This window comes from Mus pahari, chromosome 6 (assembly GCF_900095145.1).
Source record: "Mus pahari chromosome 6, PAHARI_EIJ_v1.1, whole genome shotgun sequence".
Classification (NCBI taxonomy): domain Eukaryota; kingdom Metazoa; phylum Chordata; class Mammalia; order Rodentia; family Muridae; genus Mus; species Mus pahari.
In genome coordinates, this window is record NC_034595.1 from 59,884,455 (window position 1) to 59,897,518 (window position 13,064).

The 13,064-nt window shown below is 40.0% G+C and overlaps 1 protein-coding gene across 7 annotated transcripts in view; it reads right to left on the reverse strand.

The window, feature by feature from the left end:
- The window catches only part of Osbpl9 (oxysterol binding protein like 9), a 145,911-nt gene that overhangs the window by 39,281 nt on the left and 93,566 nt on the right, over positions 1–13,064 (reverse strand). For 5 of the 7 annotated variants that reach the window (XM_021199762.1, XM_021199766.1, XM_021199767.1 and 2 more), the window contains 2 exons: positions 2,478–2,573; positions 403–450 (listed from right to left, as the gene is read on the reverse strand). In XM_021199762.1, coding sequence (XP_021055421.1) covers positions 403–450; positions 2,478–2,573 — 144 coding nt within the window. Of the gene's footprint in view, positions 1–402; positions 451–2,477; positions 2,574–8,453; positions 8,523–13,064 lie in introns of all 7 variants that reach the window. The other 2 variants (XM_021199761.1, XM_029539611.1) reach the window with 1 other exon arrangement.

Consider the following 13,064-nt stretch of genomic DNA (forward strand, 5'->3'; position numbering starts at 1 on the left):
ACACTGTAAATGAGAATTTGCCAGATAATACCACTTGAGAGTATCTCAGTAGTACATAGTAGATCAGTAATATTGGTTTTGGTTTGGTAGGTTTGAACTTTGGCTGTTTTGAGATGGGGGCCTCAAGCTCACAAAGCTTCATGTGCCGGGGTTAAAGACGTGTGCCTCCATGCCTCATCCATTTTGCTTCATCTTCTATAGAATCTTGCTAGGTAGTACAAGCCCGCCATGAGCTCCTGATCTTCCTGCCTCACCCTTCCCAGAGCAGGGATTGGAAGCACACCTTAGGTCCCAAGGCTTCAACAATATTATTATAATAAAATACTGATAGACTCCCACTGCCTTTCCAAAAACACTTTTGAATTTTAAAAAATTAAGTAAAATTATGGTTGTGGAAGTTACCTTTCTCTGTTCATCATCTTTACAATTTTGAAGCTTGTCATCAAAAAGCTACAGGATATGAAAAAGACATTTTAGTAGATATTTTATTCCACTGTGTACATTTACTAAACAGAAAAGTAAACCTCAGTTTCTAAACATTTCTGCTGTGGCTAACATATGCATTTTTTTTGAAGTTGCAACAAAAATAATTTTATTACTATGGGTCGTCACAACATGAGGAAATACATATATATGTATATGTATATATATATATATACATATACATATATATGTACATATATATGTGTGTGTGTGTGTATATATATATTTTTTTAAGTTTTCAGTATTCCTTTTTTTCTGCTTTCCATGTATTTTTTTATTAGATATTTTCTTTATTTACATTTCAAATGCTATCCCGAGAGTTCCCTATACCCTCCCCCCCGCCCCTGCTCCCCTACCCACCCACTCCCACTTCATGGCCTTGGCATTCCCCTGTACTGGGGCATATATAGTTTTCAAGACCAAGGGGCCTCTCTTCCCAATGATGGCTGAATAGGCCCTCTTCTGCTATATATGCAGCTAGAGACATGAGCTCTGGGGGTACTGGTTAATTCACATTGTTGTTGCACCTATAGGGTTGCAGCCCCCTTCAGCTCCTTGGGTACTTTCTCTAGCTCCTCCATTGGGGGCCCTGTGTTCCATCCAATAGCTGACTGTGAGCATCCACTTCTGTGTTTGCCAGGCACTGGCATAGCCTCACAAGAGACCACAATATTAGGATCCCTTCAGCATCTTCTTGCTGGCATGTGCATTAGTATCTGGGTTTGGTGGCTGATGATGGGATGGAGCCCCGGGTGGGGTAACATGCATTTTTAACACAGCATAATTTTTTTTCAAGGCTCTGGATGAAATCACATTCTTCTGTGTGAATGAGTGTGACCTGCTAATGATAATGGTACTAAATGGTATGGTAGGATTGCAGACCAAAAAAAAGTAATTTTTGTTTATGTTTGCAATGCATGTGCATGTGTGTGCACATGTGAAGGCCGGAGGAGGAGATCAGTGTCTTCCTCTACCACTCTCCACTTTGTGACACAGAACTCTCACTGAGCCTGTTATAGGTTGACCGGCAAGCTCCCGGAACCTGCCTGTCTTGCAGTGAAGTGGTTATAGGCGTGTATAGCAATGCTTGCCTTGATACATAGGTGCTAGCGATCTGAACCAGGGCCTCTTTCTTTCTCAGTGATTTTACTGTCACAGCCATCTAGCTTTAAAGCCATGACTTTTGAACTTTTTAAAAAATGTGTGTAGCATGCATGTATGTGAGTGCGTGTGTGTTAGGAAGGGGTTACAGCCATGTACTGCTGTGCCCAGTTTTGACATGAGTGCTGGTAAACCAACTCAGACCTTCATGTTTACATATCAATGGAGCCTTCTCCCCAGCACTTCCAACAAGATTTTTTAATTTTGAAAATAGGGTCTTAATCCGTAGCCTAGGCTGGCAGGATTTTTTTTTTTTTTTTTTGAGACAGGGTTTCTCTGTGTAGCCCTGGCTGTCATGGAACTCACTCTGTAGACCAGGCTGGCCTGGAACTCAGAAATCCACCTGCCTCTGCCTCCCAAGTGCTGGGATTAAAGGTGTGTGCCACCATGCCCGGCTTAGGCTGGCAGGAGTTATGTAGTGGACTACACACTTTGCCTCAAACAGTTGATCTTCCAAGGACTGGGATTATAGACACTAGCCATACAAGATTATCGGTAGCTTAAAATATCTGTTTAAACTCAAGAGGGTTTTCTGCTTTGTCTCCTAAGTTAATGAAGATTTCTTTCTCTTCCTATGACCTATCATTTTAATTAAATGGGACAAAGAGGAAAGGAAGAGTGAACTCAAGGCCTTACAATATCCTATTTAGCTTTTCCCTCAGTAATCAAAAGTACAGATCATAAATTATATCAATATAATTAGAGAAAAAGATCTTTTAAAGAATCAACTTTAGAAATTGCTGAAAGCCACTAGAAGGATGTAAATTACCATCAAGTAACTTCTAAGTCTGTCAGTAACATTTACTACTTCACATCAGAACACCGTGCCATACCTTTAATTGTTCTATCAAGATCTGCAGGTACGCGTCAGCCTCGGTAAGTTTCTTATCAAAGTCTTGGACACTAGGAATGAATCCTGAATCCAAACCCTAGAGAAAAAAATAAAGTGAATAATCTGTTGGTGCACAAGCAACACAGTATTACAGAAAAGTCTTCATCCTTAACAAATGAGTACTTTCAACTTTCAAAACAGTTTATTTACGCAAGCACATTTGTGTAAGTTAACTAAAATTTCCAGGAAAAGCGCTTAATCAACCTCCATCATCAGCCACAAGCTCTCTGAGCTCTTACATGTGTTGCTGCTGCTCAAAGGAAAGTGTTCCCTGGCCCTCATTTACCACAAAGCCCACACAACTGCCTCCACTTTCCAGCAGAACCACAGTCATTTATCTAAAAAATATAAAACTCCTAGACTATTTCCCACGTTCTCCCAATCTTTCTTGTCCCAGAATGTTAACCTCATGTTCTTTTTTCTTTTCTTTTTAAATTACATTTATTTATTGTTGGAGGTGGAGGGGTTCATTCATGTGGAGGTCAGACGACAGTTATGGCAATCAGTTCACTCCTTCTACCATCAGGTCCTGGGACCTGAACTCAGGCTTTGCAGCAACTGCCTTAACCCACGAGGTAACTCACTGGCCCATATATTCTAAATCCACTCCATCAGCTCACAAGTTTCCCATCCTCATTTTTCCTTATTAAAACAAACAAACAAACAAAAACAAACAAAAAACTTTAAAAGAGCTAAGCCCAGTGGCAGACATCACCAATCCTAGCACCAGGGAGACTACACCCAGAGAATTATGAACTCACAACTAAACATCCTCACAGCCCTAAGTGCAGCCTCATCAAGTTCCTTCTCACCTCATCAAGTTTCCTATTCACTGTCGTCCTTGGCATGAACACTACTACACTCTGGACAGGGTGTAAATGTTTATTTCTTTAGAGGCCCCATATCTCTCTCAGTTTAAAAGTTCAGCAATGGCATATCCTGCTTTTCGTATATCTGTAAGTTCCCAAAAGACCTTAAGCCTCCTGTTTTGATTCCCATCAAAAGAAATTTTGAGTTTTTAATCATCTCTGATCAAACAACAACTCTTAGCTGGAAAAGATGAAGCCCATGAAGCCCTCCTTGCCAGCCTGTGTTCAGTGTCTACCTGTACACGCAGCTGTCCTACCAGCAGCAGACTTCTCTCACCCGACCACAAAACTGTACTAAAGGAGTGATGGAGGGTGTGTCTCAACAAACTCAGCTGTGGCCTGTCTCTCCGCCTTTGGCCAACACAAACTGCTTATTTTTATATTCACCATTAGTGAGCTGACACAGAGCTTCTTTGGTATCACAGCCACATCCCATCTGGGCACACATAACACCATTATTGTTAAAGCATGACACAACCCAATTTCACAACCCAGGCAAGTGAGGACTGGCAAACCTGGTTCCTAGTTCTAATTCAGCTCACAGCCTGTCTCCTTACCACCACCTCCTCCTCTTCCTCTTCCTCCTCATGCAGCAGCAGCTACGCCATCTACTAAAATACCAGCACACTATTACTATTTACTGCTGTCCTCCTCAACTAAAATTGAAATTCTGACACAAAATGTAAAAAAATTTTAAAATTACATCTGTTATGGTAAGAAAAGCCAATTTATCTTGTAATTGTTTTCTTTTTCAAATTTAAAGCTGATAAATCTTGCCTTGCTTGCTTTTTTATATGCAAATAAAGAAACTGCCCGGAAAAAAATCCCTAATAGTTTACATATATAAAACATTTGAGAAAAATTATAATCAATGTATTCATAATCCAGATTTAAAAAAATCATGGTTAAAAACATCCTTTGGGGTTTTGTTTTAAGCCAAGGTCTCACTATGCAATCCTGACTGGCCTGGAACTAGCTATGTAGACCAGGCTGGCCTCGAACTCACAGGAGACCTTCCTGCAACCGCCTCCCAACTGTTGGGATTAAACATCTTGGACCACTTCCACCAGGCTTAACGCTTCCATTTTTTAGGGGGGAGGGGGTTGAGACAGGGTTTCTCTGTGTAGCCCTGGCTGTCCTGGAACTCACTCTGTAGACTAGGCTTGCCTCGAACTCAGAAATCCTCCTGCCTCTGCCTCCCAAGTGCTGGGATTAAAGGCATGCGCCACCAACGCCTGGCTCAAGGCTTCCATTTTTAAAGCTACCCAGAGAACTCAAACTGTTTGCTGAGCAGAGATGTTATACACCTGAGAAGGAGGAGGAGGCCTGGCTTGGGTTTGGTTTGGTTTCAAGAATATAATCGTGTAATTAGCAGGAATGTAACAATCAAGACCCAGTTACCATCAGTTAAATCCACGATTCTTACTCAACAGTTTAAAAGATCAATGACACAATCAAGACACTGAAGAATCAGCCACAAGAGGAGGAAAAGTGATCTTTTAAAAAATTTCCTCTTCTAAATTCATTTGGAGTTCTTAGAATTCTGTCAACAACTAATTAAAAGAATCTTTAAAACAAATCAATAAGACTCTGCTACAGAAGAGAAACAATATTTAACCTTCAAGTCTGAACCCTCCCTCAGTTAGTCCTTCAGAAGTCACCCTTACTTGTTTCTCAGCTGAGTCTCATGGCTGTCCTCCCAGCCCCCTGGACACCCTTCCACAACTTCCCGTCACCATCAGAACAAGCTGAGCTTCACAACCTCACGACAAAGTTCTCACTGATGCAGTTTTCTTTTTGGAATGCTTATAGGAGGTTTATAGAAGAATTCTTCAGCTTAAAATCACAGAACTGGCCGGACTTCCCCTGCACATCAATCCAAAAGTTTGCTGATGTGCTTTAAAGGCCCTCTACAGTCAACTCATCTACAACCAATGGAATGTTTACAAATTCATCAATAGCATTGAAGAGCAGGTGACAGTAATAACACTGTTCTTAAAGTGACTAAGAATGCACTAAAATTACCACTCGTTTCACTATCGAGTCACTGACTCTATCTTCCCAGTCTCTGAGTCATCTTGTCTCTCCTTGAATATCTCATGAATGACAAGAGGTAAAACCTAAATTTTTATTTAAAAAAAAAAAGTTGAAGAGGTGGACAGTGGCCCAGAGTGCCAGCTGCCACCCCCCCCAAACCCCCAGGGGACTGGAGTTCAGTTCCCAGTGTCCACATAGTGGAACTTCATGTAACTTCAGTTCCTGGTGACTCAGTGCCCTTTTCTAGCCTCCCCAGGCACTATATGCATATGAATCAGCAAGTTCATGTGCATATGCACACACAGACACACATTCACAGACACTAAAAACCGTATTATAGCCGGGCGTGGTGGCACACGCCTTTAATCCCAGCACTTGGGAGGCAGAGGCAGGTGGATTTCTGAGTTCGAGGCCAGCCTGGTCTACAAAGTGAGCTCCATGACAGCCAGGGCTATACAGAGAAACCCTGTCTCAAAAAACAAAACAAAACAAAAAACCCCCCCAAAACTGTATTATATACCTGTTCTTCTTTCCGCAAACATGAGAACACTGAGGTATTATACTTATTCATACTGGTGCTTTATTAACAAATTTTAAAAAACACTTTTATTTATTGAGCATTTATATGCACACACACACCACTACACATGTGTGGTCAGAAAGCAGCCTCCAGGAGTCAGTTTTGTTCTCCTTCATGTAGACTCTGGGAACTTAAATCAGGTCATCAGGTTTTGCATCAGTGGCCATCCTGCTGGCCCGAGACTACTTTTTTTTTTGTTTTGTTTTCGTTTTTGTTTTTCGAGACAGGGTTTCTCTGTATAGCCCTGTCTGTCCTGGAGCTCACATGGTAGACCAGGCTGGCCTCGAACTCAGAAATCCACCTGCCTCTGCCTCCCGAGTGCTGGGATTAAAGGCGTGAGCCACCACGCCCTGCCTGAAACTTCTTTTTAAACAAGACTAAGAATAAACATTGTTCCCAAGCAGAGGGTGGTCTATCTTCCTTTGAAAGGAAAGGAAACAGGGCAGACACTGAAAAACTATGATTTCACACTTCTAGAGAGCAGTGTAGGAGTCGCATAGATGCATTCGGTAATACTCTGCAATTGCCCTATCTAACACTGTGCATGTTACTGTTTGACTTCTCTGAAGAAAGACAGAGAAGACAGGAACTGTGCCATTCACTCACTAGCACCCTCCAGGACTGTCTCAGTGCCAGCTGCATGTATGTGGCACCAGCTGTATGAGCTGTCAACTGCTGTTACCCATGTGCCTGCAATCTCTGTACTTCCATTCTCTGCCCCCTTTCCTTTCTCTTGTTCATGTCCTTCAGCAGTAACTGAAGTGACCACACTGCAGTGCTGGCAATCAGGGCCTCTGCTCTCTGGCTTACTATACTGATGTACCTCACTCAGTTCATTACATGTCAGTTTGTACAGGAATTCACTTTACGTTTTAACTAAACATTCATAATCCCAGCATGTAGAAGGAAGATTAAGAATTCTGGACAGTCAGACTCTCTCAAAACACTAAAACACGTTTTTAAAACTTTAAAAGCAGTTAGAGAGACAAATATAAAATGGTCTATGCTGTAATAAGAAAATTGAATCCGTATTTTCTAATTTGTAAAATATAGGACTAGCTTAATATTCTTAGAAGACACCTAAAAGCTAACATGTTGGCAAATTAAATCAATTCCTATTAATGATTCTAAGTGAGACATGAAACACAGACCAAAATGCTCCACTCCCATTAGAAAGAACACCGTAAGGGGCATCCTTAAAGCCCAAAGCCCATGCAAACCATAGCTCACTTTGGCTACTTTCCTAGTAAGACTTTTGAAGCAGGCAGTAAAGCTTTTTTTTTTTTTTTCCAGAGCTGAGGACCGAACCCAGGGCCTTGCGCTTGCTAGGCAAGTGCTCTACCACTGAGCTAAATCCCCAACCCCAGTAAAGCTTTTAAAATAACTCCTGCTGACAGACTAATAACAAGGATCAAAGTGACCTAAGGTGACTTAAGGTCTTCTTCCCAGAATCAATAATTAAGAAACTTATGGGTAGCCTGTAACCCCAGCACCTGGGAGGCAGAGGCAGGCGGATCTCTGAGTTCGAGGCCAGCCTGGTCTACAAAGTGAGTTCCAGGACAGCCAGGAAACCGTGTCTAGAAAAACAGACAAGGAAGGAAAGAAAGGGGCTTCTGGGTAGCTGGGACTGAGGAGAGGACTGAAGGAAGACCAAGGAGTAACACAAACTGTAAACAGTGACAGACAGTTTGCTATATGCAGTATTAAACAGTACAAAATAGTATACAATAAAAAAATACCTTCTCCCCAAAAAAGAAAGGGAAACCTAGAATCCCAGCATCTGGTAGGTGGAGGCAGGAGGTTCACAAATTTGAAGCTAGCCTGAGCCACATTAGTTCCTGCCTCTAAACAATTTGTTTAGGGCTGGAGAGATGGTTCAGCTGTTAAGAGCACTGTCTGATCTTCCAGAGGTCCTGAGTTCAATTCCCAGCAACCACATGGTACCTTACAACCATCTATAATGGGATCTGATGCCCTCTTCTGGTGTGTCTGAAGAGGGCGACAGTGTACTCACATACATAAAATAAGTCTTTGAAAAAATGTTTCATATATATGTGTGTGTATATATATATATATATATATACACACACACACACACATATATATGTATGTATTTGAAATAAATTGTTCATACAAGTCTTCCTAGAAAGTTTAAAATAATACAGTATATCATTAGTAGTAAAACTACAAAGGGGAAAAACAGCTTAAAATTTTAACAAAGAAAAACCCACCTAATAAAAATAAGTAAGAATATTGGCATTTTAACTAGCAAAACAAATACCTTAAAATTAATGAAATTTTATGCAAATGCAATTTAATTAATGTAAAAGCACCTGCAAAGTCTGTGCTAACAACTGGAGCATGACACATCTGAGATGACCTCTCACCCAATCAAAGAAGCAGAGGGAATACTTACGATTTAATCACTTACAATTATTTTTGAAAATTCAAGAACTGGAGAGATACCAGAAGACTGGAAAAAAGCAAGTGTGGTACTGATCTTCCGTACAGGTAAGAAGAGAGAGAGTAGAAAGTTACCATGCTGCAAGTATGATATCAATAATCAAGCAAAGGACTAAGAGGAAACCTCTAACTACACAGGGGAAAATAAGGACGTGAGCAAGTGACAAGTTAAACACAAACAGTATGCCAAAATTCCTGGCCTTTCTGTTTCTTAGAAAACTAAGCTAGCATATTAAGCTCTTAGAAAAATGACACTATTTTGCCTTTCTATTAGATGACTTAAAAGTTTATATAAACAAAAAAGTATACTAAAGAAACAAGTTAGTAATTTTCACATGCCCATGACTCCAGGGGAAGAGCACTAATATCTATCCTTGGCTAACTGAGCATCCTGAAACATTTATAGCCCTCGTAGTCCATCTGCTTCAGCTACAGCTCAGCCTCAGAGCTGTTGAGGAGTACTGAAGGTGAGGATTTCTATGTATTTTTAACCCTAAAGATATAATATTCAACTATCAATTCATCTGGAGTCAAGACAATACATTTTTAAATACTCATAAACCTAACTGAGCATAGTGTTGAACTTTTCTCTCCACTCTATTTTCTGGAAATATGTAGCATATTTCCACGGCTACATATGACTTCAAATTAGTTTCTCTTATCCACATGGTAGCTCTTAGTTTCTTACCTGAAACTTCTGTGTATCCCAAGATTCATTCCCCTAAAAGGTCTTTTCTCATAATTCTAAATAAGCAATACTAACTATGGATTCACCATTAATAAGACATTGGAAAAATTTCAGAGTACTATAAAGTCTGTTATACACAGACTTATTCTTTTTCATTTCATCATTATGGCATTGTAAATAGTTATAAGCTAAGCTCAGGCCTAGAATCCCAGCACTTGGAAGGCTGAGGCAGGAGGACAGCTGAAAGTTCAAGGGTGGCCTGAGCTATGAAGTGAAACCATGTCTAAAAGAAAAGAAAACAAAAAGAAATTAAGGAAGAAAAAACGTGTAAGATAGACTGGCACTGAACCCATTGTACAAGGGCCTACTGAACATCCAGATCTTCCACTACAATTTTTCATTTTTTATTGAAAATAGAATTTTTTATACAACATATTCTGATTACAGCTTCCTCTCCCTCAGCTCTTCGAAACCTACAAAGACTGTACTTTTAAAAAAGAGTCTGCAGCCTGAGGACACTGACCTTGTAGTTTGAAAGTCCTCTGAGGGGTGATGCAGTGGGACTGAGCGAACACCACTAAGGACCGAACGTTCTCTGAATCCTGACAGACCGACCACCTGTGTGGTCAGGACAGGCACTGGCCCTGCCCACATCCTCAGTAACAAGATGGACCAGGTAATCTGATGGTAGCTGTTCAATTTCCTTTCTAGGTCTGGAGCCTTGGGAACCAGAATTCACTTCTGTAATCCCAAGGTCCACACAGTAGTAGTTCACAGGTAAATCAACTTGACATTTTTTAAAGACAGAAAAGAGAAGGCTGGTGACTAATGCTGTAAGCCACATGTGGTTTTTCTTATGGTGACTAATGCTGTAAGCCACATGTGGTTCTTCTTAGGGAATATGAGATCAAGAAAAAGACGCAAGCACTCACTAAGTGTAACATTCCTTTTAGAAAAGAAAACGAACAGTAAGCTGAAGCCCTGAAGAAGATACCGGATGATATAAAATTGTAAAAGCAATAAACAAAAGGTGGCAACATACAGCCTAGAAACAGACAGAAGAAAGAACCAAGGATGAGATGTGCAGAAAACTGTTAGTTATTTTGCCTAAAGCACAAAATGTAAGTTATATCTAAAAATTACCTTGGTAGCCAGGAGTCAAGTAATGTAAAGAAGGCTTCCCCTCCACCCAGTTATAATGGTTAGACACGACTCCATACAGCAACAAAAGTCACTAAAACCATTTCTAGTTTTAAATTTATGCAGAAAATAGTTTAATGTTTAAGCTTTTGTTTTGTTTTGTTTTTTTTAAAAAAATGAACTACAAAATCAAAACTGTTCACCCAGATGTGACAGAAATGGGCAGTTTCACCAAGTCAATCAAAAATTAACAATCAGGTACAGATACCAGCACTAAAACTCATGACTTGACGCATTGGATTCATGCTCATAAAACCCTGTGCACCCTTTCACTGTCAGAACAAAATATAAATACAGACTCCATAATGTTATATGGTTTTTAAAAATAAAACAATTTAAGTTTGGGGTATATAGGATTTTCCCTATTAAAAATAACTGATAACTTTATCAAAAAATTCTTCCAATTTATTCAGTAAAACTACATAAAAAGCAGCTAAAGTAAATGAACAAACGACTGAAGTTTACAAACAGAACAGCCATATAGCTTCATTTGCCTGGAGAAGTCTTTTTGCCTGCTACCTTGCAAAATTATCCATCATTCTCAGAAGTGCCCTAGCATAGGCACTATGGTTACTCTCTTCTCAACCTTTTGTAACACATGTAATTTATGAAAGATGTGTAAAGTTGCCTCAGAAGATTCAGATGTAGCAAATTATCTTTTAAAAAAATTAAAACTCACGGAAACATGAGTTTACAGGCCTTCGTACAATAGTCACCGCTGATGCTTGCCTCAGAGACATGAGTGATATCAAAACTGCATATCTTACGAGTCATTTTAGCGTCACATTGTCAGCTGTATTTGTTTTGTTTTGGAGACAGGGTCTCAACTGTACAGTTCTGGATATCCTGGAACTCACTCTGTAGATCAAGCTGGCCTCAAACTCACAGAGATATACTTGCCTCTGCTTCCAAAGTGCTGAGAATAAAGGTGTGCCTAACCACTATCCTCTATAAGGCTGTAAGCTATGTTTTCAAAAGGTCTGGCCCCCTGCCCCGTGTCTGTGTGTCTGTCTGTCTCCATCTCTTTCTCCCCCCTCTCCTTCCCTGAAATCAAACACAAGGAAATCCTGTTAGAGGAAAGAAGGAAATCAAAAGAGACTCTTAGAGCTTTAGTTTGACATATTTAATTTTTCTAAGTATTTATTTTATTAAAAGGTAAAATTTTCAGAAATCATAATTTATACATATTTCTCAAAGTCTTATATGCAAAGTCACCAGTATTATTCAAGATTATCTATGAAATCCTAAATTATGCCCCAAATGAAACAAAACTTGGCTTTGCTTGGGTATTTCTGAAACTCATACCCTGTTCCAAGAAAAATAAATCATAGCTAAATTTGTAATATCATTTAAAGGTTAAGCACCAGGCAGCACAAAAGCCCTGAAAACAGCCCCTGGTGTCATACTGGAAAAAATGTGCCCCTTAACAAATAACAAAGCAAGACAGTGAGGGTCCCACACCTTCCTGCCAGCATATGCTCATCACTCAACATCTAGCAAAGCAAACTAGTAAAGAACAAAACAGACTATTTGATGTTTTCTGACCATGAGGTGTTTGCAAACAAAGCTTTTCTTCAAAGACAACTGAATAAGCTGGGGTCTTTTCTGTTTGTTTGGTTTATTATTCATTTTTATTAACCTGCAGGGTTTTTTGGGTTTGATTTTTCTTATTATTATTCTTGAGGTGGGGGTATGCCATAGAATGCATGTGGAAGTCAGAGGACAACTCCGCACTGTCCCCCACCTTAGTGTGGGTTCCAGGGATGCCACTCAGGTCATCAGGCTGCACAGCAGGGGTGTTACCCTCTGAGCCATTCCTCAGGTTATCAATCAGGTTCAGTTACCTCAGCATTTACCTAAACTGTGAAGCAGAGAACAAACACCCTCCTTCCCTTCCCCAGCCTCAGAGGATCAACATTTTATTCAGTCAATTCTCAAACATCTACCGAAGGCAATCATTTTAGGTAAATTCCCTGGAAATATGCTCCATGTGTAAGCAGGAGAAAGTGATGTTAACTAAGTCCATAAGCTGAGGATTTCAGCAAGAACTGAGAGTTCTCCTAACAAATTGTTACTAAATATAATGTTTTCTAAACAAACACACTATGCTCTTCTAATGCGACCTGAACTCTGTACAGCCCACAAGCTGACAAATTAACACACAAGAGGACCTGCAAAATAAACTATTCATACCAAAGGCTTGTTCCTCACACCAAACCAAACAAAGCCACCTTTAAAAAGATAGATTCCACAACTGTTTTGGCCTCATCCCTAAAAATTGCATTTGCCAAAACTGTCTTTGGGTAACTGATTTCTGCTGCCAGTGGATGTCCACTGGAAGGAAACACAGTTCTGCTAAAGTTGCTCAAAGTACACACAAAAGTATCCAATTTAAATAGTTGGAAGTCTACCAATTAACCTGAATTAACTGTTCTCTATTGTGTTCTCCAAGCTAGTGCTTGGTTTGTGGCAAATGTTGAAGGGAGGCAGGGGCGGGGGGAGATGTAACTATGGATTCCTGAAGTGTGCTTATTTAATAGTACTGAAACATAAAGTTGTTCCTGCAAGTTCTCTATCAGCTTCCCTTGAAACAATACCTTGCTCAGTTATTAAAGAAGCCATGAATGCTGAGATCGGACATTGATGACATTTTCTAATTCTAAAGAAGTAACAGGAGAAGAGGCTATCACA